The 25,874-nt window shown below is 40.2% G+C and overlaps 2 protein-coding genes and 1 long non-coding RNA gene across 3 annotated transcripts in view; 1 reads left to right on the top strand and 2 right to left on the bottom strand.

The window, feature by feature from the left end:
• The first annotated feature begins 15 nt into the window (after positions 1–15).
• On the top strand, positions 16–22,461 carry DPH5 (diphthamide biosynthesis 5). The gene is made up of 7 exons (XM_035333451.1): positions 16–265; positions 2,152–2,276; positions 5,331–5,439; positions 15,864–15,984; positions 18,016–18,055; positions 19,123–19,226; positions 20,126–22,461. Exons 1-7 carry the CDS (start codon positions 131–133, stop codon positions 20,347–20,349), a joined length of 858 nt encoding a protein of 285 aa, XP_035189342.1. The 5' UTR covers positions 16–130; the 3' UTR covers positions 20,350–22,461.
• On the bottom strand, positions 1,503–10,882 carry LOC118170854. Its single transcript, XR_004752896.1, has 3 exons — positions 10,614–10,882; positions 4,545–4,988; positions 1,503–1,514 (listed from the first exon to the last, which is right to left on the bottom strand). It is a non-coding gene; the product is annotated as an uncharacterized LOC118170854 (long non-coding RNA).
• The window catches only part of SLC30A7 (solute carrier family 30 member 7), a 30,398-nt gene continuing 25,684 nt past the window's right edge, over positions 21,161–25,874 (bottom strand). The window contains exon 11 of the mRNA XM_035333448.1: positions 21,161–25,264. Coding sequence (XP_035189339.1) covers positions 25,217–25,264 — 48 coding nt within the window. The 3' untranslated portion in view covers positions 21,161–25,216. The remainder of the gene's footprint in view (positions 25,265–25,874) is intronic.

Here is a 25,874-nt window from a genome sequence, read left to right as displayed (position 1 = left end):
GGAGGCAGGGGGGCCTCGGCGGTGAGGCCCGGCAGGGCGGGCGGGCGGTGACGGGAGAGGTAGGCCTCAGCTCACGGCCGTTTCCCTGCCGCGGCAGGCGACGCTGCCGGGCCTGACCAACCCCCCCACCATGCTGTACCTGATCGGGCTGGGCCTGGGGGACGCCGAGGACATCACGGTGAAGGGGCTGGAGGCGGTGCGGCGGTGCCGCAGGGTGTACCTGGAGGCCTACACGTCCGTCCTGCCCGCGGGGCGGGAGGCGCTGGTAGGTCGGCACGGGGGGACGGGCCGGGGGCTGCACGGCCCGCGGCCGGGCCCGGGGGAGGAATCGGCCCCTGCCCGTGAGGGGAGCGGAAATTAAATACGGCCTCCTTCCTGCGAGCGTGCAGATAACTTCTATGTTTTTAACTAAATACACTGTGTGGGAGAAAGCAGTCATAAAAATACACGCGTTAGAACTCATGTCCTCACTGGGCACAGGAAGATAACGCTTAACGTTGCAATAAGACAAAAAGCAGGACCGGCTTGCCCGTGGGACAGGCGTCGTATCCCCAGGTCAGCGGTGGAGCACGAGGCAGAGCGCTGCGGTGTGACCCAGCCGGCACAGCAGCCCGGAACCCCCGCGGGGTGGGGAGAGCCCTTGGGGTGCAATTAGAGACAGCTTAACGGGACAGAAAAGGAAGAGAAGTAAGACCGATGATAATAGAAATAATACTAGAATGTGCAAAGCAAGTGGTGCACGATGCAGCTGCTCACCACCCGCTGACCAATGCCTATCCCATCCCAAGCACTGCCCCCCCCCCAGGCCGCCACCCCATGTCATTGTTCAGCGTGACACCACACGGTATGGGATGCCCCTTTGGCCAGTCTGGGGGAGCTGTCCTGCTTCTGTCCCCTCCCAGCTCCTTGGGCACCCCCAGCCTGCCCGCTGGGGAGTTCTCAGAGAAACTGAAAAGTCCTTGGCTCAGTGTAAGCACTGCTCTGCAACAAGTAAAACATCAGTGTGTTATCAACGCTATTCTCATCCTAAATCCAAAATACAGCACCATACCAGCTACTGGGAGGAAATTTAACTATCATAGACAAAACCTGGACACAGAGTAAAATGTTTCCAAACCATAACTGACTTGGTACTTTTATGTATATAGAATCATAAAGGTTGGAAAACACCCCCAAGATCATCGTGTCCAACCATCCCTCTACCACCAATATCACCCATTAAACCATGCTGCCCAAATTTGCTCAGTACTGCTCAAAATAAAAACACTCTTTTTGGTTTGTGCCCTGGCAAAAAATAAAAATAAAAACCTAATAATATAAAGAGCATGTGAAATGAGTGGTGAAGCTTATGGAGACAGCTATGTTCAGGACGGTCAGACAACATGTTTCTAGCCTTTAGTACGAGGTTGAAGGCTGGACTAGATGATCTTGGAGCTCTTTTCCAACCTGAATGATTCTATGATTCTTTTTGTATTCTGATTCTATGAAGCTTTATTACGCATGTGAGGTTGATTCTGGAAATAAAGGCATTTAAAACATACAGAGAGTCCCAATGATCAGTGAGCTGCTGAAGAAAAACGAAGGACAGAATCAAATACCAATTTTCCCGTGTATGAGGTGAATTATTTCTTACGGAGGACTGAAAATGAAGGATTAATATGAAGTTATTCCTTATATGTGGTTGGTTGCAATGTACAAAAGACAAAAGCCATAAAACTAGTCTGTAGTATAGCTAGTGTCATATTTGTGTCTGGCTTTATGTCAGTATGATAAGCATCCTGAGCAGTTAGGCTTTGACAGAGGGGATGCCTTAAAATAGGACGACTGGTTACGTTACATTGCTGTGCCTAGAGTCCACCTGGGTAGCTGCAGTATGTGGGTGTGAACGAGTGACTTTTGGAGCCAAGTCAGTATTGAAATAATACGTTTGAAAGTAATTCTTGCCAACTCATGAGCTGCCTAATGGGAAGCCCATGCATTCGTGCAAGGGGAGGCAGGGTTCTCTTAAGACGTGGGTCAAACAGCTGGGGATGATAGTCAGGTTCTCCTTTCCAGTGCCCGTTGTCCATGTTTCTAAGTAAGCATACTGAGAGAGATGAAAACACTCCCACTTGTCTTATTTCGGTGTTTCTTATTAATTTCAACTTCTAGGAAAAGTTTTATGGAAAAGAATTGATTTTGGCTGACCGAGAAATGGTGGAACAAGAAGCAGATAGCATTTTAAAAGACGCCGATGTTTGCGATGTCGCTTTTCTCGTTGTTGGTGATCCCTTTGGGTAAGATGAAGCAACATTTTAGTTATTGCTCAAGCTTGATCACTTCATTCAAAAGGAAGGGGCTATCCTCCATAGCTCTAATTCATGAGGAAGCTGATTTCCAGACCAGAAGCACTTTTTATGTCTGTGTATATTTTTATTGCATACAGAATACACATGCAGTTGTCCACGCTTGTCTTGCTTTGGAGTTTCCTCACCCAGGAAACATGGATCCTCTGAGATACATCGGTGTTTCCTTCAGCAGTCACAATCTTCATGCTAGTTTTTATAGAAAATACTGTTCCAGGTTTTATCTGCTAACAGGAAAGATTCTAGAATACCACATAGAGAATAAATGTGCTATGTTTTGAGACAATGTTATTTTACTTGTGATTAGCATTTATAAACTGCAGCTTTAATTCTTAGCTGTTTTAGAAAGAATACTGACTTGATTGTACAGCACTTAGGCTTTGATATATGCTAGTCTTTAAAATCAGTTAAGTCATGAAAGATGTCTTCTCAGTTTGGTTTATTTAGCCTTTTGTTTCCATTTCTAATTCCTGCTGAAAGGTACAGTCTTTTTCTATTACCAGAAGGATCTCCCTTCTGTCTTATCAGTCAGGCATCATCAATCTGTAATGTCAAGCCACACAGAAGAGCTTTTAGTTTCCAGCTGGTGATTCAAGATTTATTTTTTTTCACAGTGCTACGGGGCACAAGAAAAAAAATCAAATCACTGAGCACCCTATTTATGAGTGAAAAAATAGTTTATGAAAAAGAAGAGCAGTGTACACACCTGCCAAAAGCAGATAATTTATGTAAACACAGGTTGAAGGGGATTGACAAGAGAATGTTATATTAAACTAGTTCTTAGGGGCAGATGATGCTGTATTTCAGAAATATTTATTATACTTTCAGTGCATATTAACGTTAATATTAGGATTCATGTAGAGTGTAGAGCCACATTACCTGTACCCTTGTGCTATGACCAAGGACTGATATAAGTGCACAACATAAACCCTCTACATCTATTGAATGATAATTGCTACATGTTAGCAGCTTCCCAATCTGCCTCAAGTATCAGTAATTTCAGCGATGAAATATTGCAGTTCTGATCAGCTATAACATACTACATCCCTGTAGAAAACTACCCTTTTTCAGAATGAGTTGCTACTGTTTGTGTTCTTAGTTCTTTGTGATGCAGTTAGAACCACTCCTCTGCCTATGTAGAGCCCTGAGGATTTAGGGCTTTCGGAGGTTTTTTGGAAAGAATGCTGAATGTTTCCATCCTAAGAGAAGCCCCGTGAGAGCTGGATAGAAGCAGTGTGACTGTAGCTGATCTTAGAGTTTCAAGTATGCTTGCCAGCAAGAAGAGTACCTGGCAGTCTTAGGAACCCTCAGGTATAAGTGGTCAATGGTGAAGGTGATGAAACAAGTTGTGCCCATTTTAAAGTTCTCACTGTTGCTCTCTGCAAGTGTTTCCTCTGCAGACATAGATAAAACCATGGACGTGCTAGCAGGAGTCTGACAATTTTCGTATTGTTTTGGAAAGCCCACCTTCATCTACCCTGTGCTAATATTTGTATTATTAGTACCCACAAAAAGTCTTAAACCCAGTATCAGTGACAGAAAATACACCAGTATAGCCTTGGGTACAAAGGGCTGAATCCATCAAGCTCTTGCGCGTATTGCTGAGTGCTCATGAGGGCACTTCTGCTTTTAGCTACAGTCATTACGGACAGATCTACTGGGAGAAAAATCTGGCAGGAGCATATTTCAGTGAATAAAGCCAGCTGATCCCTTGGTCATTTGATTTCCTAAATTCAGATTCCTCTATTAATTTTTCCGTCAGTGAAATTGATTATTTTTTTTTTTTTTAAATGACTCATTCTACAGCCTTAACAGCTGCTGGCACATTTGTGTTCCTGTCTGAAGCACCTGATCTGCTGTTGGTGCTAGTCAGACATGAAGTGTGGAAATTACCACACTGATAATGGGGGAAATTCTGTTAGAGCAACCGAACCAGGCCAGGGTGAAAGCAGTTTTCCTGTTTAATTATTCTGATCAGCATATGCAGTTTATTTCTTTGGAATGCTCAGAAACACATGGTACATTTTTGGGATGAGATGGCTAAAGTCATTGCTTAAATTTAGGCACGGGTAGGTGCATTTTCCTATTTCACATGGAAAATGGAGTGCCGAATACAGGTACGTAAACACGTGGGCAAGCAAAACATTTAAAAATTGTCGCAGTTCAAAAATAAGATGAGCTGGATCTATATTTACTTACCGTTTTAGAAGGACTTTAGTCCTAATCCTGTTATTTCTGAGCCCAGTGATTCTTGCTCCAGTCACTGTAAGGTGTTTTTTTTTTTTTTTTGAGCATTATGCACCTAAAAGCCAAAAAGCCAAAGCTCAGTTCTAAACTTAACTTGATTTTTCTTAGTTACTTCAGAATAAACGCGACCACTCAAGCCTAGGCATTGTTAGTTTGAGTCATCTAGCTTAAATGTTCATAAAAGTACATTCAGTGTAAGGGTGTTTTTTCCAAGCACCGAACACAGTTAGTTTACCTCAGTCTGTTCCAAGTTCTTGTTCGAGAGAGTTGCTTTCCTAGCATTTCCTAGATGAGAGAAGGTCTGCCTGCGCAGTGAGTAAGGAAATGCTGGTGTTTTGCTGAAGCCTATGCCAAACAGAGCTGAATTTCACAGCTCAACAGATGTCCAGCAGGCACCTGCAGAAGACAAAGGACAAATGGAACTTTCCTTTTCATGCAGTTGCCAAAGCTGCTTTAAAAAGGAACAATTGTGCTAGTGTTAGAGTTTGAACGATGCCCGAAAGAATGGCAGCACACTGAGGCTTTTGGTATTTTCAGCTGGGGAAGGCAGCGTGTGGAAACCTTATTGGGGTTTTTACTTTCCTGTAACAATTAGTCAAGTTGTTGTTGCCCTTTTGGCACCTATGCATTTCCCTATTTGTCAAGGGTTTAATTTTACTTTCAAAGCAAACTATAACGGTAGTAATACTTTGTCACTGTATCTTTTCAATCTTTAATCCCTTTCCCTTCTTATCACAGGGCCACGACACACAGCGATTTAGTACTACGTGCAGTAAACTTGGGAATTCCGTACAGGGTCATTCACAATGCTTCAATAATGAACGCAGTAGGATGCTGTGGTTTACAGGTAACACGTTTGTCTATATGGTATTCCACAAGCGCTAAACATAGAATTAGTGAGCTCCTGTCTTGCTGTAAGCAGTGCATGTTGCAATCCAAAGTCTGAAGATCTGTAGCAATTGTATGGTTCTGTTGGCAGAATTTGTTAACACTTCCTTTTCAGCATGCTACATGTCAGCAAAAGTCCCTTTTGATGAGCCCATGTGTAAGTTAATAGTAGTACTTTTGTTCTTCTCTAACTTCCCTCTGCCTCAAAAAGCTTTGGTATTTAAGTTATTTTACAGATAATGCTTTGCTCATACTGGCTTCCTTGCATTACTGATGGTCACCTGATAAGTTTATTCTTAAATTAGGTTGTTAAACCCATTGTGGAGGATGCTGGTCTTGTAATAAAAGGAATGTATGCACGAGCCTGTGTGCCCAACTTGGATCGTAACTAACTCAAAAATCTTATATATGATGCATTCCTTCTCTCCCAGGTTGACCAGCCTTCACTTCCTGTCCATCTGCTGAGAAATAAGGGATTTGCCTAGCCAAGGAGGCAGTTTTTTTGTGCTTCTTGCGTAGCTAAAAAAGGTCTACTATCCCCCAAGAAATATTTCGCTATTTCTTTTTACATGCATACAGGTCCTTTATTTACTTTTCCTGCATGAAGAATGCTATGTCAGAGTATGTTTCATTACTAATCACATACAGATTAGTTGATCCCTCTTTTGTTCCCATTCATTTCTTTAACGCGGAACCTGCCCTCTCAGGGTTCAGAATAGTTTCCTGTGTCCGCAACACTCTAAACGAAGGTCCCACTTTACCAAGACTATAAGAAAGCGCAGGAATGTAAGTGCGCTACAGGGAACAGTTTAGCATTTGAGTAAGTTTTCATCATTGCAGGAGGAAGGATTCCGTCCTAGCATAACAGAACAAACAATTTTTTGTTTCAGTAAACTGATGCCTTCAGATTTACACTGGCAAACTTCAATAGCCATATTTCTGTGCTGCCCAACAGCAGAAAATCTATTGCAATAAACTGGGTGTTATATCTAGCTGTGATCACCTCTGAATGGTTTGGAAACGTGAGAACCCTGTCTGATGGGACAGCTCAGTGACGCTGCAGTGACACCTATTCTGAGATCATGCTCATATTAAAGGGAATGCAGGATAGGATTGTCACATTCTTTGTAATTCTTCCTGTGGGCACTTTCTAAGTGACACCTGCCTATTGCTATAAGACTCGGGCAACATTATCTTTTAGGAAGGAAACAGGTTCCTTGATGTCTAAAATCTGTGTCCGTAGCAGACAGATGGCAGCTATCGCATGACTGCACTTAGTGGGGCAGATAACACAGGAGTTGAGGCTGGGGCTCGCTCTTTCCCCTTTTGGCTTCACAGTGGTGCAGAGCTTGCTTCTGTAGTTGAACTGTTGACAGGTAGTTTTTGCTACCCACTACCTTCCTACTCTTTTTTTTCCTCATTAGGAAAGAAGATGCAAAGATGCAAGGCTCATACTCCCCAAAAGTACAGATGACTACATTTTCTGAATGTCTGCTTCCTCTGTAACTCCTGTTAGGCATAGGAATGAAGACTACAGGGCTTCTAGATTAATTGGAAAGAAACAAAAGCAAACACACCCTAACGGAATATATTACAGTTGTATGTTTTTTCTCACATACAGAGTTTTGGAGATTAGCTTACTATTTCCTTATCCCATACTAAAAGGAACAGAGCACGAAGGAAATGTGATGTTATTCATTCTGGCAATAGTCTCCTTTTCCGTTCTGGCTGGGAAGGGACTGCCTTCTCATAAGTCAACATTCCCGTTGTTGTAAGAGGCATTTTAGGAAATAGTGATCATACAGTGTTACCGGACAGGAGTATAACCAGCTATACATTTAACTCTTCATTGTACCTCAAAGGCATAAACAGCAAGTGAGGGGTATCTTACAAACAAAAGAAAACATACAAAAAACAGCTGGTGGTTTAATTCGAGTTGTGGTGGAAGTCTGTAATTTCTTTCAACAGTCTTTTTACTTCTTTATGTTCATGGTGATCTCCTGCCATCAGTTTACTTTTGGAGTTAGTGTGTTTCAACTTGCAATGTTGCTGTCAAGTATAACAGGGATTCCTCTTTTGCTTCACCACAGAAAAGGCTTGGCTTTTTTTCTTGTTTTAATCTGATTGTGATACAAAACCTCTTTCTTTCTTACTAGAGAAAAACAGGAAACACCTTTATACGCTGTTCTGAAAGCCATGTGCATAGTGAGCTGTAACTGCTGATTAGGCCTTAGTAAAGTGCAGCTACAGCCCAGTGTGTTCACAAAAGAGCATGTCGCTTGTCACCAGTGATGTTTCTATGTAGCCAACAACATTCTGGCAGTTGTGCAGTTTTCCTGTACAATAGTTACTGAAGTAACTAAAGTAAGCTTTGTGATTCTGTATATCAGAAGTATTGTGCAGCAATCTCTGCATATATGGAAACATTATCTATGAATTTCAGATAAGTTCAGAACATTAGTGGTATTTTTTTCACAAAGAGCATAAATATATTTCTTGCCAACTTGTGAAGGGTGAATGTATTTTTTTCTAAAACAAACAAACAAACACACCAACCTGCCTTGCCCATTTAACTAACAATTAGTGGAGCTGTTTTGTAGGCTCTACAGGCTAGGATTGTACTTTCATAAATAATTGAGATTTTTAGTTTTGAAAATTAAACTTTCCAAACTTCTGGGATGATCTCAGAGATCAATACAGCACGCTGTAGCTCTTGAAACCAGGGGACTAATACTTAAGTCAGTATCAGCCAGAGCATTAGACTGGGCATAAGGTTCTGTATCTTGCTGTGACTCCCCTTTTACACTGTTCTTGCTGCGCTTCATTGTCTCTTTTTTTCAAGTCTAAAGAATATCTTTTCCTTCCAAAACAAAACAGAAGGTGAAGTGGGGAAAGAAGCAAGGAAAAATGCCTCTTTGTGAACGCCTCTTAGCACGTTCTGTGAAGGTTCACCTCCCTTGCCTGGGATTTGACATGCAAGTACGTGGATCACTGTGACTCCTGTTATAGTGGAGAATGAACACCAGAGAAGAGAGTCACGCAGTTGGCTATGCACAGTGCCAGGGGAGTCACAGAGGTGGGACAGAAGCCTTCAAGGGAAGGCTGAAATTCTCAGGGGGCACTTCTACTAGGTGGTAGCTAATGGGGCATGTCAGCTGAACTTGTCAACAGCTGCACGGTAGTTCTGTAACTTTTAAAGCTTCGTATTTAGGTGACAGGCTTACCTCTGATTTACCACTGTTCCACTGCCCAATGGTCATCTTGATGCTGCCTCAGCCCTATCTGATGAGGATTCAGCATTGGAAGTGGAGAAAGAAGGGAAGAATCTAACCTGACTTTCATGGCTTTATCTATACCCACACTCGGTTTTTAGAATAAGCGTTGACTGCTAAGGCTTTTAGCCCTAGAATAAAGAGGCAGATATATTCAAAAAGAAAACAACAACAAAAATCTAATTTATGCCTTTTTCCTTCCTTCCTAATCTGTATGACATCTGGCTGAGTTTGAGAGGGTCACTGACTAGAATGGAGCTCTCAGGATAGAATTCATTCTGATAGGTCTGTGTTTGAGGGGGCAGTATGGATGGTCAAGCACATGAGGAAAATGCATCGTTCTGAACTGGGACACATGTGAAGGGATGATGCAGCTTGAAATGGCTTGAAATAATGGTGTTAACTATTAAAACAACAACAACAAAAAAAACAAAAAACAAAGAACTAAGGTGCAAAGCTGGAAGCAAGCCATGGGGATGAGACAAAAGACTAAGGTAAGGAGTTAGAAGAAAAGTACAGGAAAAGAGAAGACAAAAGAAGCAAGAAAGGATTTTCCAAGAGACATGCTTGAAAATAGCTAGAATAGAATATGGTGAGCAGGTTCTAGCTCCAGCAAACATACCAATTAGTTAATCCTGCTAGTTAGCTGAAATGGCATACAGCCTTTGTACTGCCCAAAATCTCTGCCTGACTGGAAGGCAGATCATTATCCTGCTTGTATTATCAAAACACAGTGAGTGACCTGGACTGCCTCAAGAACTGTAAGTGATGCGTTCTTAATTTAACCTTAGCAATAAATAATAGTTTTATTTTTACACCTTTAATCTAAGGTCCTTGCAGAAGGAAGGAGTTACACCTCTTTCATTTGTAGAAAGAGCACCGTTGTATTTCCTAGGCTTTCAGTTATCATCTTTACAATTGGTTCCATTTATTTCTTCGTTTTAATAAAGAGGTGTAGATCCAGAGGAAGAGCCACTCATTTCTGGGAGAGCGGTGCTGCTAGTTTTGTAAGCGTTTATTTTATATTTTGGTGGGATAGTTAGTTAAAGACATGTCATAGCAAAGACCTGCCTTTCTTTTGAGACATACCCACTTTCCAGCTGAATAGCTTCGGAACAAACATCTGCATGTCCCTTGTCTCTTTCAGTGACTCATCTTCATGATTTTTTTTGTTTGCAGTCTACTTAGTCCTTGTAACACAATTATAGCTGCAAAGTAGTTTTGCCTTTTAGCTACTAGCTGTTCATTTAAACACAAAAGCAATGCTTGCTATGTTATCTTGAGTCTTTGCTAAATAGGTGAGTAAACTTTCTGTGTCAAGCAGACAAGTATTACTTATAGATAGGGAGGCTGAAGGATGCTGTCACAACTTGCCATGGTCAGAGTCAAATAGAAAACCTGTAGTAGTTGCGGGAGCGGAACCTGAGTTCCACCTCCACCCTCTCTGTGCGTCTTAACCTTTCAAAAATACTCTTTGCTCTAATAGGAGGGGCTCTATGCAAATGCTTTTTTTTTTTTTTTTTTTTTATTCACTGACAGTTAAAATAAACTGTTTTCTACCACTAGTTGTTTTTGTCTCTGGCTACCTGCCTCTGAGCCTTTTACAAGTTGGCAGTTGCTTCTCAAGCCAACTAAACAGTAAATCAATGTTAGTTACGCTAGCTTATTACTCATATTTGCTGGGGAACTTTGTGCCATTTGCCACCAGGAAAAACAGCCCAGAAACATCCATTTACTCCCAACAGACTTTTGTCTCCATTTAGTTGTCTCTGTCTCAGATGAGTAACCCAAGTGAGTAGGGTGGGAAGGTGTGATATCGCTGGGAAGTCTAACAAGCTTACCAAAGATAAAGGGACGTTACCTTGGAGGGAGGATGCTGTCCTGTTCGGGTTTGCTGGGAGTTTTGAAGTCCTTTGATAGTTGAATTTTGTTCTTGTAGAGCAGCTGTTTCTTAGGCACCAATAGAGGAGACAGCTAAGAGGAAAAGGGTGTTCTTCCCTTTATCTGCTTTTATGTGATAAGTCTCAGCTGCCTTCTGAAGACTGCAATCATGTGGAGTGAGCTTCCATCAGCCAAACATCTTTTTCTTCACAGTTCCCTTGCTGGCATGTACGAAGGGGACTGGAAGTTCTTGGGACAGCCGAGCCAATCTGTGGGCCTGCGGTAGCACAAGGAGTTGCAGCTCTATGTATGTTAACTGTAAAAAGCATTCCACTTCACATGAACCTTCTCATGGGATGGATTCAAAGTTGTTAAAAGTCCACAGTACTAAATAAGATGGCATAAACAGCCAGGCCTAGGCCTGTGGTTGTTTAATGTGACCAACACCAAACAAAAATGATGCTTGTCTGATACCTGCTACCTCTTTGTTGATGATTGTCCTTCCCAGGCTGTTCTCTGGCAACAGTATATGATACATCGCACAGTAAGAACCTTTTAATACGGTGCATGTGGTATGGAGGGCTGGTAACCGCTTGTGGAGGATAAAGGGAAAAAGTCTGACTTGTTAGGTTCCTTTTTTTGAGGACGAATATTACCTGGCATCACACCAAAACTCTTATGACAAGGGTAAACAAAACATGCCTTAGATTTGCAGTGTAAATTCAGTGGGTTTTATCAAGAAGCCAGCTGGGATGATGCAAGGTGCTATACAGTCTCCAGATTCCGCTGGGGAATAATAGTCTCTGGATGTCTGTCGGCAGGACGTGATCAGGCTGTGCAGTATCTTCATTTGCAGAAAGGTCCTGTCCTGTGAAAGCTATCTGCAGTGTAACATCTGAGTGTCCTCACAGTCCTATGGGGTTTGTGGGGATTTGTGTGGGTTACGTTTATGCTGAAAAATGTAATGACAAGACTCCCTTTTGCCTTCCTCCCCTGTCACGTTTCCACTTCTGAAGCTGTTCTGAAGTTTTAGGAGAGGAGGTAGGCTGTTAAGTGAAGAATTGCTTTATCATCATTGCAGCTGATACAGCAGTAATTCTGGGGGAGATTCTTTAAAAATAAATGTCTGCGTTTTGAAATGTTTACTTTGTGGTTTCTCTGCAGCTGTTGTCCTACTGCCCTTTAATATCATCTTGCATCGTCTCTCCTGCTTGCTTTAGTGCATTTTAGAGGCGACGGGGGAATCTTCCGTTTTTAATTTCCCTATTTAGGCTCAGCTTGTTCCTTCTTTTCATGCTCTGTATTTTTGTGGTGATTATTGACATCAGTGGTTTTAGTGAGGTCTGTCGATCTGGACAGCTTCAAGTTGCTGATGTCATTCAGACTGGTCATTATTGAAGTTGCTCGTTAGGTTCATTGAAATTCTAGTTGCAGGCAGACTATCCCAGCTGAGATCATGGTACAGCATTTTTTCTTCCAGTTTATTCTGTGAAACAAATCACGATTTGCAATCAATTCTGCTTATACAAACAAATTAAGTAAGAAATACTGTTAATGGAAGGGTTAGAAATACTAATGGAAAGCAGACGGGCACTTCAGTACCAAAATTGTCTGATGTTCTTCAGTGTTATGTGTGTAAACAAAATAGAAAGTTATAGCTTGTTCTGAGCCCATGCAAATGTGAGTTGAAGAGCAGCTTTCTTCAGTATTTTGTGAGAGGCAGAAAACTCAGCAGGCAGAGCCTTGCCTGGGAGTAGAGACTTCTGGCTTCCCTTCCTGACCTTAGCTGGCTCCATTGCAAAAGTTAAGCACACAAAGCTTTGCTTAAGCCAGTTACTGCTTGGGCAGGGGGAGGGGTATTTCCAAAGACAGGTCTTTCAAAATGAGCTTTTGAAATTCTTCTGTGAAGATTTTGAGCATTAGGGAGAAGGTAAAAACACATCAGTTCCCAAGCTGAGAGCACCAAGTGTCTGTCCAGCCACTTCACTGAGCCCCTTAGAAATTCTGGCACTTCTGTGCTTGAGCAGAACGCGGGCACTGTAACAAATCTGATGATTTCTGCAAATGCGATGCTGGAAATGTTTCAGCATGTACAGAACTAATGCTGCCCACTCCCAAACCCCAGCCGTTTGATGTCGAGTGCAGCACGCATTTGCTGTTGCCCATCTTTAAAGCTGTGCCAGCAGCCATGCAACACGATTGTTTCACAGACAATACAACACAGAGCTGTTTGTTGTCCTGTTAAACCTCTTAACGATCTCAAAGCATGCTAATACTCCTTAGCTGTGTTATAACACACGTGGGCTGACAGACGTGTGTCACAGTTGTTTACCTGGCAGTTGGGGCCCCTATTCTGAACCTCCTGTGGTTTGTGGAAAGGATCATTTCTAATGTCGGTGGGTTCTGGCTCTAGTGCCCAGTCACCTGCTGTGTCCCTGGCTGAGATCTGTAACTGCTGAGTCCTCAGGATAACAGTGGACTTTGGGGTACTTACTGCTCTCTGCAGCAAGGCCACTTTGAAGTCCAAGACTTTGTGCTACATTTCCAGAGGGAAGAACTAGCACGCAGCACAAAAAGCTGTATTAGGAACTAATTGACTCTGCATAGGTACATGGAGAGAAAGTTAAAGGTTTGTTCCGATACAGGTATGTGTTGCTTCTTTAAAGTAATGCAGGCGTGCTCTAATGGAAGAGCAGTACCTCCGTCTGTGTAAGTGTTACATGTCTGCAGAGATCAAATGGTAGATGAGAAAGAAATTTGTGTGTCTATATGATTGCTCGTATGGTAATTGGGTACAAGTGGTCAAACACAATTTATTGCTTCAATTCCACAGCATTCATAGATTGTATAACAGGAACTTTCCAAAGCAGTATTTTCTCCTCTTTAAAGTTAAGAAATACGAATGAATTAGTGCTAGGAAATCTATTTAAAAGCTTATTTCATACAAGGGTATAAGTTGCAAAGGCACTTACATGAGGTTAATGAAACATGCCCCATTCCAGCCTGTTTCTGTCGAAGCTACTTCTGTGCTGTCCAGGTGCTGAGCTGTATAGATTTTTGAAACTAGGAATACGTGAAGATATTCTGAAGTTGTTTCTGCTGAACAGATGAGCCATTTTGAACAAAAGTGTTTCAATATTTCTTTGTCAGCCCTCAGTTTTAACGCAAAATGCGTTAACCAAGGACGTGCAGTGAGTCTGACAGTGGTAATGCTTATACAAAAAGGTAATTTGCTTTTTGTCGATAAAGAGGATGGAGAGTCTTTGTAACGATCAGTGGAAAAGAGTATCTAAGAAAAATAACAATCAGAATAAATGTTCTAGGGCATAAAAGTTTATATCCAACTTGTTTTGGTATCTGGCAGAGTAGTTTGAAAGATCTGATTCCCAATAAAATACTTGTCTGCACATCCATTTCTGCACATCCTTTTTTTTTTTTTGCAAAAGGGCAGAGGTGGAAGATTCTCTCCTTCAGGGCATCAAAATGCCACAGGGATTAATTGAGGCTACTTTCTGTGCAGAAGGAGGGCTGCTGCTCTTGGCAAATGACTGCAGTGCCTTTCCGATGGGAGACAGCAAGCTGGCACTGTCTGTTTCAGCAGTTGTTGATGGCTGAAGGTATACTACCACCTCCCCAATGAGATTTAAAGTTAGCCTTAAGCCTGCAAGTTCTAGCTTTAAGCTTTTTACACTTTTAATCTTTAAGTTTAGTTTTTCTAGCTTCCCAGGTGCTCTAACAGCGAAGAGGACAAACTCCTTTTTCCAATAGTTTTGCTTCACATTTGGTTTAAAACAGAGAGTGCTTTAGCCACATAGGCAAAACAGCTTTTTTTTTTCTCCTTATTTTCTTCCTCTAGAATACAGCCTTGAAATAGTTCAAAAGGTACATCAGGAACAATACATTTGGTTCAGCCTATATTTAGTTTACTGGAAGAACCTTTAGGTTGTGAAACATGCACTGTGTGTTCTCGTTCTTGTGCTAGAATGAAATATTGAAAAGAGGAAATGTAAATGTTTGTAGTAATCTTCCAGGAATCTTTGAATAAAGGCTGTATGTATCAGCATTAATAGTTAAAATTTCAGCTCTTAGTCCCTTGGAAGCAAACAACTTTCTGCTTTGATTCAAATTCTGCTTTGCTAGATAGAGTAAGGGACTTAAAACCACAACCTAATGCCACAGTAGAACAAGTAGGTAGAGGGGAATCCCCAGATGGCACAGAGCTGCCAGAGCTACTTGTAGGTAGGGTCCTCTTTTCTGCTAACAGAGAACACGGTGCCTCCCATAGCGGGCTGGAAAAAGCTGCTCTGCCTTGCAGGTTTAAACAGAAAGTGGGGAGGACAGACCGTATGATGCCGGTTTCTCTGGTAGGCTTGAGCAGGCAGAACATTGGCAAGCTGTAAAACCCATCTCGGTTGGCCCCATTCCACAGCTGAACTGACCAAAATTGATGCATGCTTTTGCCCACTGTCAAGTTGGTTACAAAAACTTTCAAGCCAAATTCTGCGTTAGGTTACATCTAATTTTCAGTTTTTTTCACTAGAAACGACTGGCAAGGGTATTGCTTCCAATGTCTTCACCAAGATTCGGGACGAACAAAGGCAGTGAGCACGTCTGACAGAATCTGCTAGCGCTGTTCTTACCGAACGTGCATATAAACAATTCTGCCCCTCTCTGCTTTGGGCACAATCTGTCTCTGTCTTCAGATCTTCGTAACAACCTTTTCTTTCTTACAAACTTTTGCCTTTAAGAGGAATTTGCCTTCAGAATTAAGCAACAAAGAATAGAAGGTAGATGGAAAGTTACTGCACATTGGAAAGGGAAATGCCGAGATAGGTAAAAACGTTGCAGGTAGCTTCTTAATCAGTCTTTAACACGCTTCACTGTTTGGAGAGTAAAAGAGCAACAGAGCTATGTTACAAAGAAGAAAACACAGTTGACTAATTACAGATTTTCTTAGAAAGGGGGGAATGAAAAGGAATGCACTAGAAGTAATGAAGAGATAAAGAAGAGTGAGAGATTTTGTTTAATGCAATGTTTTGTTGTGTATTTATGGGAGACCAAACAAGTGTCATAGGAGTGCTCTGAAAACTATTAAACTTCTTCACTATGCTCAGGACTTCACAGTGTTGCCAGTTTGTTGTTTTTATAGTTTTTTTTGGGTGCTGTACTACTAGTATTTTTTGAATTGACTGTGGATGTGTGTCATTGGATATGATTTTTGTTTTTACAGTTGTACAATTTTGGAGAGACGGTTTCTATAGTTTTCTGGACAGATACATGGAAGCCAGAAAGTTTTTTTGACAAGATCAAGAAGAACAGGCAGAATGGAATGCACACACTGTGCTTACTTGGTAAGCAGCAGCTATCCTGGTACCTCAGCTATCATCATCGCCAGGGTTCAGGTGAAAGGCGTGAGATGAAATCTGTGATTAAGCAGAGGTTAGATAACACATCTTAAAAATATATAAAAAATCAGAACTCCAGTGTACGTGTACTTAGAATCAGTTCAGCCACTGTTCATGCTACACTGCCCATGAATTTCTTAATTCCTCTTTAGAATATCTGTAAGAAATTATACCTCTGTAGAAGTCAGACGGGAGCAGGAGGCCTCTATTTGCTATAAAGATCAACGTGATTTTAAGCTAGATCTAGCTCATGATCCAGGTCAGATTGCAGGGGCTAGCAGCTGTCTTTTATTGACTTAATTAAGTTAGAGCTCAACACATTTGACTTTCAGGGAGGTGAGGTGATACCCCCTTTCCTAATTATCTCATCTGGTGGTGTTTTGGCAAAGGGCGATTGTCATGTGAGAAGCTTCAGTAATGTAAAAATTCTTGCTGACCACAGGTCTGATAGAGTACTGCTCCTAGCTGAGCGCTATCCTCAGGCTCTCCCAACGTGCTGTCTGATCTTTATCCCACCCAACAAACCTATCCATTTTCTGGATAACTTCATTAGTCTAGGAAAATCCTTAAAGATTATGGAATTGCCAGCATATAAACTATATGGAACTTACATAGTTGTATATATACATACTTTTCTGTATCATCTTGCAGACACAGGTGGGAACTCTCAGTACTAAATACATTAATATTTTAAGTAAAAACAAATTCTGTGGTAACTGGAGGAATCCTGAGCAGGAAACAATTTAAATGCGTAAGCATCACTGCACATCAAACTTTCCAATGCCTTGAAAGTTGTTTGTTTTCAAACTTGGCTATATACCAGAATTCTGTTAATTGCTTTAAAGAAGGATGACTTCCAAAGTATTTGAAACAAGGATTATTGCAACTGTAATACATTAAAACTAAGTATTCTTTAGATTTTTGTATATAATCAATTCTATGTACTCCCTTTTTGTGTTTCATTTGTGTGGTAAGAGAGGAAAAATTTGGAAATAGTAAAATCGAATCTCATGCTTCGGGGACAATCGTAGTACCCACCTCTCATCGTAGCTCACAGCTGAAAACTGCTAATTCCTAAGCTAATTGGTCCCTTAATACAATTTGGTTGTTCTGGTCTATTTATCGATTGCTTATCCAACTAGATTAGATTACCAGGTAAGCAAATAATGATATAAAAAGATCAGTGCTGATACACTTCTGATTTCAAAGCAACTTCACTGACAAAAAAAGCAATTTGGTAAACTATGCACTAATTATCTTGGAGATTTGCGTTTTAAACCACGCTCTTCAGAGTTACCTTGGTTTAAGGGTTGATCATAAACCTTAAGCAATACTTTTAAAATGTATCCCGTTTTCACTGGTATTTTTCAGGCATTTGAGTACAGATAACATTTGATGGTCTCTTGGAGAGATTGTGGTCAACTGGAGTTCCACAAAATTGCAGATGTTCAATCTTTCCTGACCTCCTTCCCTGCCTGGCCCCTCCCCCCTTTTTCCCATAAGAGATTGTCTAAATTTTGATTGGGACAGGACGGAAGTGCTAACGAAAGTAGGTTCCTGCATGGTAGTGATGTAATCATTGTCGATCAGCTGTAGGTTTTACCTTCTGTGACCACAACGAGTTCATAGTTTAAGAGTAGACCCGGTACCTTGGTGTGCTTAAACATGCTAGCATTTAGTTTATCCTATGGAAAATAGGCCTGCCGTTTCTATACTTAGTCATTTTTATTCATCTCAGCTACTTTGAAATTTGTTAAACTTGCACTATCTTTAGGTAAAATCACAGGCATGAAATCACATTACTTTCTTTATAGTTAACATATGAAACAATGTAAGCCGTATTCCATTTTCCTGTAATAGCTAAAATGTTGCTATAAAGTTTACAGAATTTTCTAATTAAACTAAGCTTTACCTACACAGAAAGCTAACTTGGAAGCTTGTAGGGAATCTATTTTATGTTACTCTTTTTTCCTACAGATATTAAAGTGAAGGAGCAGTCTGTGGAGAATCTAATGAAGTGAGTCACAATTTTGAAAATATATAGAAACATACAGGGTATTTACCAAGTATTTTTTGTATAAGAAAAACACGTTTATTTGCCTGAAGTTTAATACTGAACTTGCCTGTCTTCTGCTGTACTTACTTCTCAGTGGCCATGGTCTTTTGTTTCTTGTAAGGAATAGATTTTTTTTTTCTGTTAATTACAAGAGGACCTGGCTTTACTTACAGTAATTGAATGAATCTGCAGCAGAGCATAATCTTAGTTCCTCTGAGAAGCGTGAGGTCAGAATGGGGTAAGCTTTCTGCTTGATGGGTCAGGTGTTTTTTTACTGCTGTTCTGTTCCATCCCGAAATAGGTTAATAGCATAAACAGCGTTCTGAATTCATTCTTCCTTACGTTGTCTGGAAGCTGTGTGAAGTACTGAATACATCTCGCTGTTTGTTAGCAGTTAAATAAGCAAAATACAGAAAATGCTCTTGTGTGCATTTAACCGTAGCCAAAAAACACTCATCAAACCTTCACCATCGCTGTGCAATCTGTATGTTTTGACAATGGGGAATATAAATAGTTACTTTATGCACATGCTGTAACTCTGGTCTAAATTAACATTTGTGAAATCTCACAGTATCATTGAGGTTTGTTTATTTTGGAATTTCAAAATAAAATCTGTTTGATTGAACCCACAGTTGGCAAAGAAAGAAGCATTTCATTTAAGAATATATTGCTAGTCTGTAATAATCTGTCTACGGGGCATTTGACAGGAAAACAGTAGTTTGCCCTTGAGTTTAAGCCTAATGCATCTTTCAGGAGCAATTGCAAAACCTGCATATTGCTTCCAACAGCTGAATTTGCTTTTAGCATTCAAACAATCTGCCAGCTAGAGGCCCTGCAGTCTCACAGGTGTGATGAGAGCAGAAGAGACTTGTGCTCTGTCTTCCCTAAAAAATCCATTCTTGTCTAGAAGGCCCAGCCTGAGAGCCTGGCCTGTTTAAGTTCAATTTGCTAGTTCACAGATTTCATCTGCTGTAAACCATAATGGAATTGTTTATATGTTAAATTACTCTACTTTCCTGTCCTGGCAGAGGAAGGAAGATTTATGAGCCACCACGCTACATGAGCGTGAACCAAGCTGCAGAACAACTTCTCGCCATTATTCAAAACAGGAGACTCCAAGGAGAAGAACCAGGTACTATTAGCGCAGTGTTTTTTATCTGCTACTCCTCTTCTCAATTCACACTTAGTGATGAGACCCTGAATCTGCTTCCTTCCTCATTGTCTTAGCATTCTCTCGATCTGTAGTGGAATCGGGCTTTTAATCCTACTCATTAGATGAATTTGGCAGAGCTTGAGCACAGTGTAGTTCACTGAGCACAGATGAACATGCACCAGCGGCACCTGGAGCTTTAGTCAAAGCCTCAGTTTGGTAGCCCTGTGCTGTTTCTGGCTATCTTTCACTGTGAGCTCTTTGATCAATTCTAGTTGCAGGAGGCTGATTCCAGGCACTTTAGATCAGTCAAGCCTCAAGAATCTCAGCTATGTTCTATTTAAGTTGGTCACACCATGCTGTACATGAATACCGGTATGAATCTAGTTACCCCAAAGATGCAGGACTGTGGTTTTGACTTGGAGTACTTAGCACTAGTCAGGAGCAGACTGTGAAAGATAGTTATCAAGACCAGAGGTGACATCAGAGCAGCTACAAAGGTAACTCCCTTGTGTCAGATGAATTTCTTTTTTTTTTTTTGTCTCTACTCCTTTTAAAAGTTTCTTTCTGAAATATTTTTTAAGATGAAAAGGAAACAGTCCTTTCATTTATCCATTATGTAGAATTAATTAGAAGCAGCAGTCTCCTCTAAGTGAATACAATTCCTGAATTAGTTTTATTTACTGCTGCTGCCTTCCCACTTGCTTATGAACAGCTCTAGGATACAGCTTTGTATTTTCTTTGGAAAGATTTGAGCATTCCAAGTACTTTTTCCTCTATAATCTGGCTATCACTCAGCAAATTAACCTTTTTATGTGACAGTTTGAACTGGGCCTCTGAAAAAGTTTTGAAAATCATTTCTTAAATGTTCTTTCTTACAGAAATTACTGAAAACACAATTTGTGTTGGACTTGCACGTGTGGGTGCCCAAGATCAGAAGATTGCTTCAGGCACGCTATATCAGATGTCCACGGTGGAACTAGGTGGTCCACTACATTCCATGATTGTTACGGGCACCATGCATCCTCTGGAATTAGAGATGCTTAATCTTTTTTCTGTAGATAGTTCCAAGTTTGAAAATAATGCATGTCAAAGGAACACTTAAATAAAAATAGCCATTTTTTATTTGAGTTCTACTTTCCTGGCAGCATACGGTTATTTCTCTGAATATTTAAAGCTTAGATTAAATGCATTTAGATTGTAGTTAGCTACAGAAGATAACGCTGTACGAATATGGACCTGCTTTAACTTAAGGCTACAAACTGCAAGATACACCTGCTAGTATCAGTTTTTATCAGGTCAAGACATCTTCAGAAGCCTCTAAAACCTTAAGAGCACTGTACTTTGTCTAGTTCAGTTCATCAACATCTACATCCATCTTAGGTTGATCACAAGGACAAGGGATGCAAGTACAAAACTGAAGAGCTATACTAGATGTCTACGTGGCATCACTTTTTCTGTACAAACAATCAAGTCTATTACAACAATGCATGCAAATGCATTTTAGATGTTTAGATTTTGCTTTTCAAGTATCTAGAACCTTAGCAGTTTTCTCATCAATAGAAATGCATAACCCTATTAGGTCTGTATTCATCTTGGAAGAATGAATACAGATGAGAATGTTCTTTCTGTCTAAATGAAGAAAACAAGAACTCACCGTCAGGACAGCTGGTGAAACAGGGAGAGGCTGCACAGAATTTATTTCTGAATGCTGCAAATGGAAATAGATCTGGATTTCTCCATACATTAATGCTAGCACTGAAGTGCTGGATTCAAACGTCAACAGCCACAGCTGAGTTCATGTCAGTTCTCAGAAAACAGACTGCCAGAATCCTCTTCAGCGTTAGCTATTGGTGGTTACTATTTCAACTAGTCACACATACCGTGAAAAGACAACAAAGCAAACATGTATGCAGTTTTTTTTAAACTGAAGGTTTATTGGAAAGAAATTTGATCCCATATCTTCTCAGCAATATAGGACATTGAGCATTTTATATAGACTGTATTCAAGTAGAAAAGATTACATTAAAAATTTCTAATATTGCACTTGGGACAAGTCATGGCTAAGCTACTACATTAGCATTCCAGAACAAAATCATATACAGTCTTCAGAATCTCAGTGAGCTGCCTTGTGTTACTAAGATTTTTTTACTTTTTTTTTTTTTATATTGTACGATTCAATTTAAGCTCACTGCTAAGAATAATTATTGTAATTGAAAGTTAAAGGCAAGCAATATGCTGTATGCAAGCAGTATGTTTTATGCTACCAGGAATGATTTTGGCAATTTCTTCATTCACATTATTTCACACTTCAGACAAAATACTGAAGCGATTCATTTAAGTGTTGTACAAGATCCTAGCATTCACATGAACAACTTTAATGCACAAGGGGAATGAAATACACAACTCCTTTTACACATGATTTCTGCCAAATTACCACGTAGACAGGAACCTTTTGTGGCTCACTCAAACAGACAAGTAGATTAGCCACTATCCGCACATATTGAAGCATGCAGTCTTCACATGCCTGAGACAAGAGTACCATAATCGGTAACTTTTCACATTATGGAAGTCTCTGGCCAATGAAGTCCCAGCATAGTCACTGCAACAAAGCCTGAATGGGGATGAAATCCAAAAGAGAATCCCAAGAAGTCAGGGATAGGAATTTTGGTAGAAGTGTAAAGGATGAATTAACTACTGGGTAGGATAAGGGATCTGAGAAATGAGTTACTAAAAAAAAATCCCCTTTACTTACTTACTTTCGTAAACGCATGCAAAACGTATGGGATAGTCAAGAATCAGCAAGTGGCAGTTTGTGGCTGCTGGGGAAAGCAGGACAGGGCTAACTAGTAACAAAGGTGTTTTGATCTGACATTTAAAAGATTGTTAAGATCTGTTACATGAGTACTGGTTAAGGTTAGAATCTTAGAGAAGCATCAAAGTTTTAGCAACTGAAGTTTGGACTTGGAATGGGACAAAAACCATGAACTCCACAATTTGATTGCCGTTAAGTATTTAAAGGATGGAAAATTGCAGTTCAGGAGCAGCTTCTCTCACATTCTATCTTGTTTATATTCCCAAAACAGGTTCACCGACCAACAGTTAGAGATAACCTTTCCTTCCTCTACCTTTAAACCAAGTTTCACTACATTAAAAAAAAAGAATGTTTAATGACAGAGGTCTATTCTACTAGGAGCAGCAGTTTTAATTTCTATGTGGAGATAGTGTCACCAACTCCTACTCATGATGAGAAACTACAGAACCATCAAGTCATCCTTAATAATGAAGAAGGTGCTATGTTGATTAGAAGTCTCAGACTTGGACATATGCTTCCAACGGTAAGTCCTCATGAGCAAAAAAACGTCAAAAATGACTAAAATCAATATTGTGTAGTTTTTAACCAGTTTATAGGCTTTTGCACTCAATTTCCTATATTGAAAAATTTTGTAGCCATATGCCTTAGAAAAACCCACCCAACTGCCATTTGGGCAGATTCTCAGTTGGAAACAAGTTGTAGCAGTTGTCTTTTCATTAAGACAACTAAAATAGTGGCCAAACCCAACAACTTGGGCGGCAATACAGTATTTCAGAAATACTCAATCCCAAAAATATGCTCTATGAAAATCTTTTAAACCAAATTCTGCTCTTGGATCATGGCAATTATAATGAATTTGGATAGTGCTTGCCTTTAAAATGATTTTAGTTGATACCCTGTAGCCTCAGATAGTAACTAACTACAGCAGCAAGAAATTATGCCATCAACCAAACAGCAGCAGTCTATAGGCAACACCACAAAAAATGAGGTCTCAGACCTGTGATCACAGCCATCTTTTAATTACCTGTTTTATGGCCATATAGGCAAGTGATATATTAAATCAAAATACTCAAATTTGCTCAATAGATTATTGCACACTACCCTGCCACATAAACTTTCAGCCGCCGTCCTCCACCAAGACCTCCACACTTGGCAGAGCATCTCCAAGGTGAATGGGGAACAAGCCTGACTGAGGTGCCAGGCAGGAGCCCAGAGGAGATGGATGTGGAACGGTGCAGCTGGCTCAATGGGTGACTGCACCTGCATCCCCAGAACTGAATAGGATTGAAAACTAGCAATATGGATAAAGAAGGATCTGGAGACTGGGAGGGACTTAGTAGTATATGGCTTTTTACTGCTCTTTTTCTTTACACCTGACATTCAGTTGCAAGTACGCAAGTACAACCCCAAGCTTTCTACAAAACCAGTGTTAATGTTTCTGTATTTCAGCAGGAGAATTCAGGTACAAGCCATCACTTTGGCAAGTAACACTGTTATCACATAAATAGTACCTGAATTTTGATCTCTTTAAGAGCAACAGAGTGAGTACAAGAAACTTCATCTCTGTTGTGAATTCAGAAACATCAGTGGCAAGCAAACCATTTACGCAAGTGAACCTTCCTTACTTCCCCTAGTGCCTAGCACTTGCTACAAAGGCTTCATAGTTGATTTCAGTATTACTCCGCATCAGGTGCCAGAAAAAAATACGTAATGTCCATACCAGTCAGTAGTGGCTATGATTTATGAGACAAGTATCTGTCTTCTTACTCCACAATGTTCTGTTTGTAAAATGTCCTCTTACAAAATCTCCCATTACTAAGTTAACTACTACAGCATAGTGGAATTACCATCTGTAATACCAAGAACAGCAGATTGTCACTGAAAACACTCAGATCTGAGAGCGTAAAATGATTATAAATGCTACAAAATGTGACCACTAACATTTCTGGAAATGACAGTTTACTGCACTGAGAATTTTTTTTTCCCCCAAATGAAAAACATACAAGGCTACAGTGAGATAGTTAAGAACATCTGACCTGTCAATCTGGAAAAGCATAATCCTAAATAGCACGAGCAGTGGTCTTTATTTCCATTTCAGGTGTAACAACCAGGAACACAGTTTTAGTATTTGGAAAGGCAGAAGTTATCTCACCATTCACCTTAATAAAAATTACTACAAATTATTAAAATTAAGGAAATTTAGACTTTCACAAACTTAGGCTTTTTTTTTTTTTTCTTTTGCCCCATAATTTGGAAAATAAAAAGCTTCCTGCATGGCTTCCATCACCATCATCTTCCCTCAGCTGCCTGCTGTTTTAGTGACTATGAACATGGGTAGCATTATGTAACATCTCTTTACTCTCAACAGTATGAAGAGACTAAGACTTGGAATTTCATCTAAATCTTGACTAAAATGATTTCCACAAGATACGCGCAACAAAATATCCAGCTTGTTTGGTAAGAAAGTCTCTTCACAAGGGCTTTGTCTTTTACCTTTAGAATTTTTTCCTGTTTGTTAAGATGCAAGAATAAGGGAAGTCTAACATCTACAGTTATGTAAGTACACTAAAGCGCCACACACATCACTAGTAAATAATCAGACTGCATACAAGATATATTTGTAAAAGTAATAAAACCCTTTGATGCTTCATATTTATGCTGGCAAATACCTCTCCTGATATAAAAGGCACTTTGAAAACCCAATATGGTTTGGTTCATTAAGTTTGCAAAGTACAAACAATTGTACAAACATACAATTATATTGAAGCATGTCAGCCATCGTGACATTACGTACAAAACAAGTTTCCAATTTTTGATAACACTGGTTTTATGGGAATGAGCAGTGGTTTCAGCAGCTTTTCTGAAGACATTGCAGGGTTTCCAGTACCACCATTTTAGTTTCATATTGGAACAAAGGTAGTAAGTAAAAAACCGTCAAAAACTTACAAGTTTAGGGGCCACAAAAAGACAAGACCCAAAGTCCATAACATTCATTCAGTATTTACTCCTTAGAAATCAACTCCATCCATAGCCCAAAGACAGAAATCTATTCAGTCAATTCCAGACCAGTTGTGGAGGCAGGCTCTGTCTTGATAAGTATGTTGTTTTATACCATTACAGTACAGAAAACTTTGGTCCAACAGCAGTTTCAGAAACACTACATGGCTGCAACATCAATCTGTACATAAAGCTGTCTTACTCCTGCCTATGGAAAAGAGAAGGAGAGATTAAAAACCACGAAACTCTAACGCCAAGACAATTTGAACAATGGTCCCAAACAAGAGTCCGCACCAGTAAGCTGTCCTACAAAAAAGCCTCAGTATCTTCATTTTGTATAATGCATTCTATAATACATTCAAATGGTTTACTGAGATGCCTGGTATTTTGAAACCTAGAAACTTTTAGGGAGTACTGTATGAAACACGTGGTTCTTCATACAGTCAAGAAACGGACATATGTAGGCCTATTAACACTAGTATTGCCAGATTACCTTTTCTGATTCATCCTAAATACCTGTCACATTTGATACTGCCCAAATATTCTCTTGTACAAGTGTAACTGCCTGAAAAGTAAGCTGCTTGAAGAGCTATCAGATTAAAGTGGAGTGAAGTGTAAGAGCATAGCATGGGATTTGTGGTTTGAACCAGCTCTACACTGAGATTCTAGCAAGAAACAACAATGGCTACAATGAATTGACACACTAAAATAACTTCTGGTAGAGGTATGCGCATTGTGCCGAAGTATTCATCTCCTCAAAAATCCTATTAAACTAGGCTTAGTTGGATTTTCTTAGTTTATCAGCATTCAATATAAAA

The sequence above is a fragment of the Oxyura jamaicensis genome, chromosome 8 (genome assembly GCF_011077185.1).
Source record: "Oxyura jamaicensis isolate SHBP4307 breed ruddy duck chromosome 8, BPBGC_Ojam_1.0, whole genome shotgun sequence".
NCBI classification, from domain to species: Eukaryota; Metazoa; Chordata; class Aves; order Anseriformes; family Anatidae; genus Oxyura; species Oxyura jamaicensis.
This window is presented reverse-complemented; position numbering and strand designations above follow the sequence as displayed.

Excerpts from the sequence above, each read along its gene's own strand:
- DPH5 (XM_035333451.1), top strand. The coding sequence starts at position 131 with ATGCTGTACCTGATCGGGCTGGGCCTGGGGGACGCCGAGGACATCACG. Across the intron at positions 266-2,151 it reads CCGCGGGGCGGGAGGCGCTG|GAAAAGTTTTATGGAAAAGA; the intron begins GTAGGTCGGCAC and ends TTCAACTTCTAG. Across the intron at positions 15,985-18,015 it reads GCACACACTGTGCTTACTTG|ATATTAAAGTGAAGGAGCAG; the intron begins GTAAGCAGCAGC and ends TTTTTCCTACAG.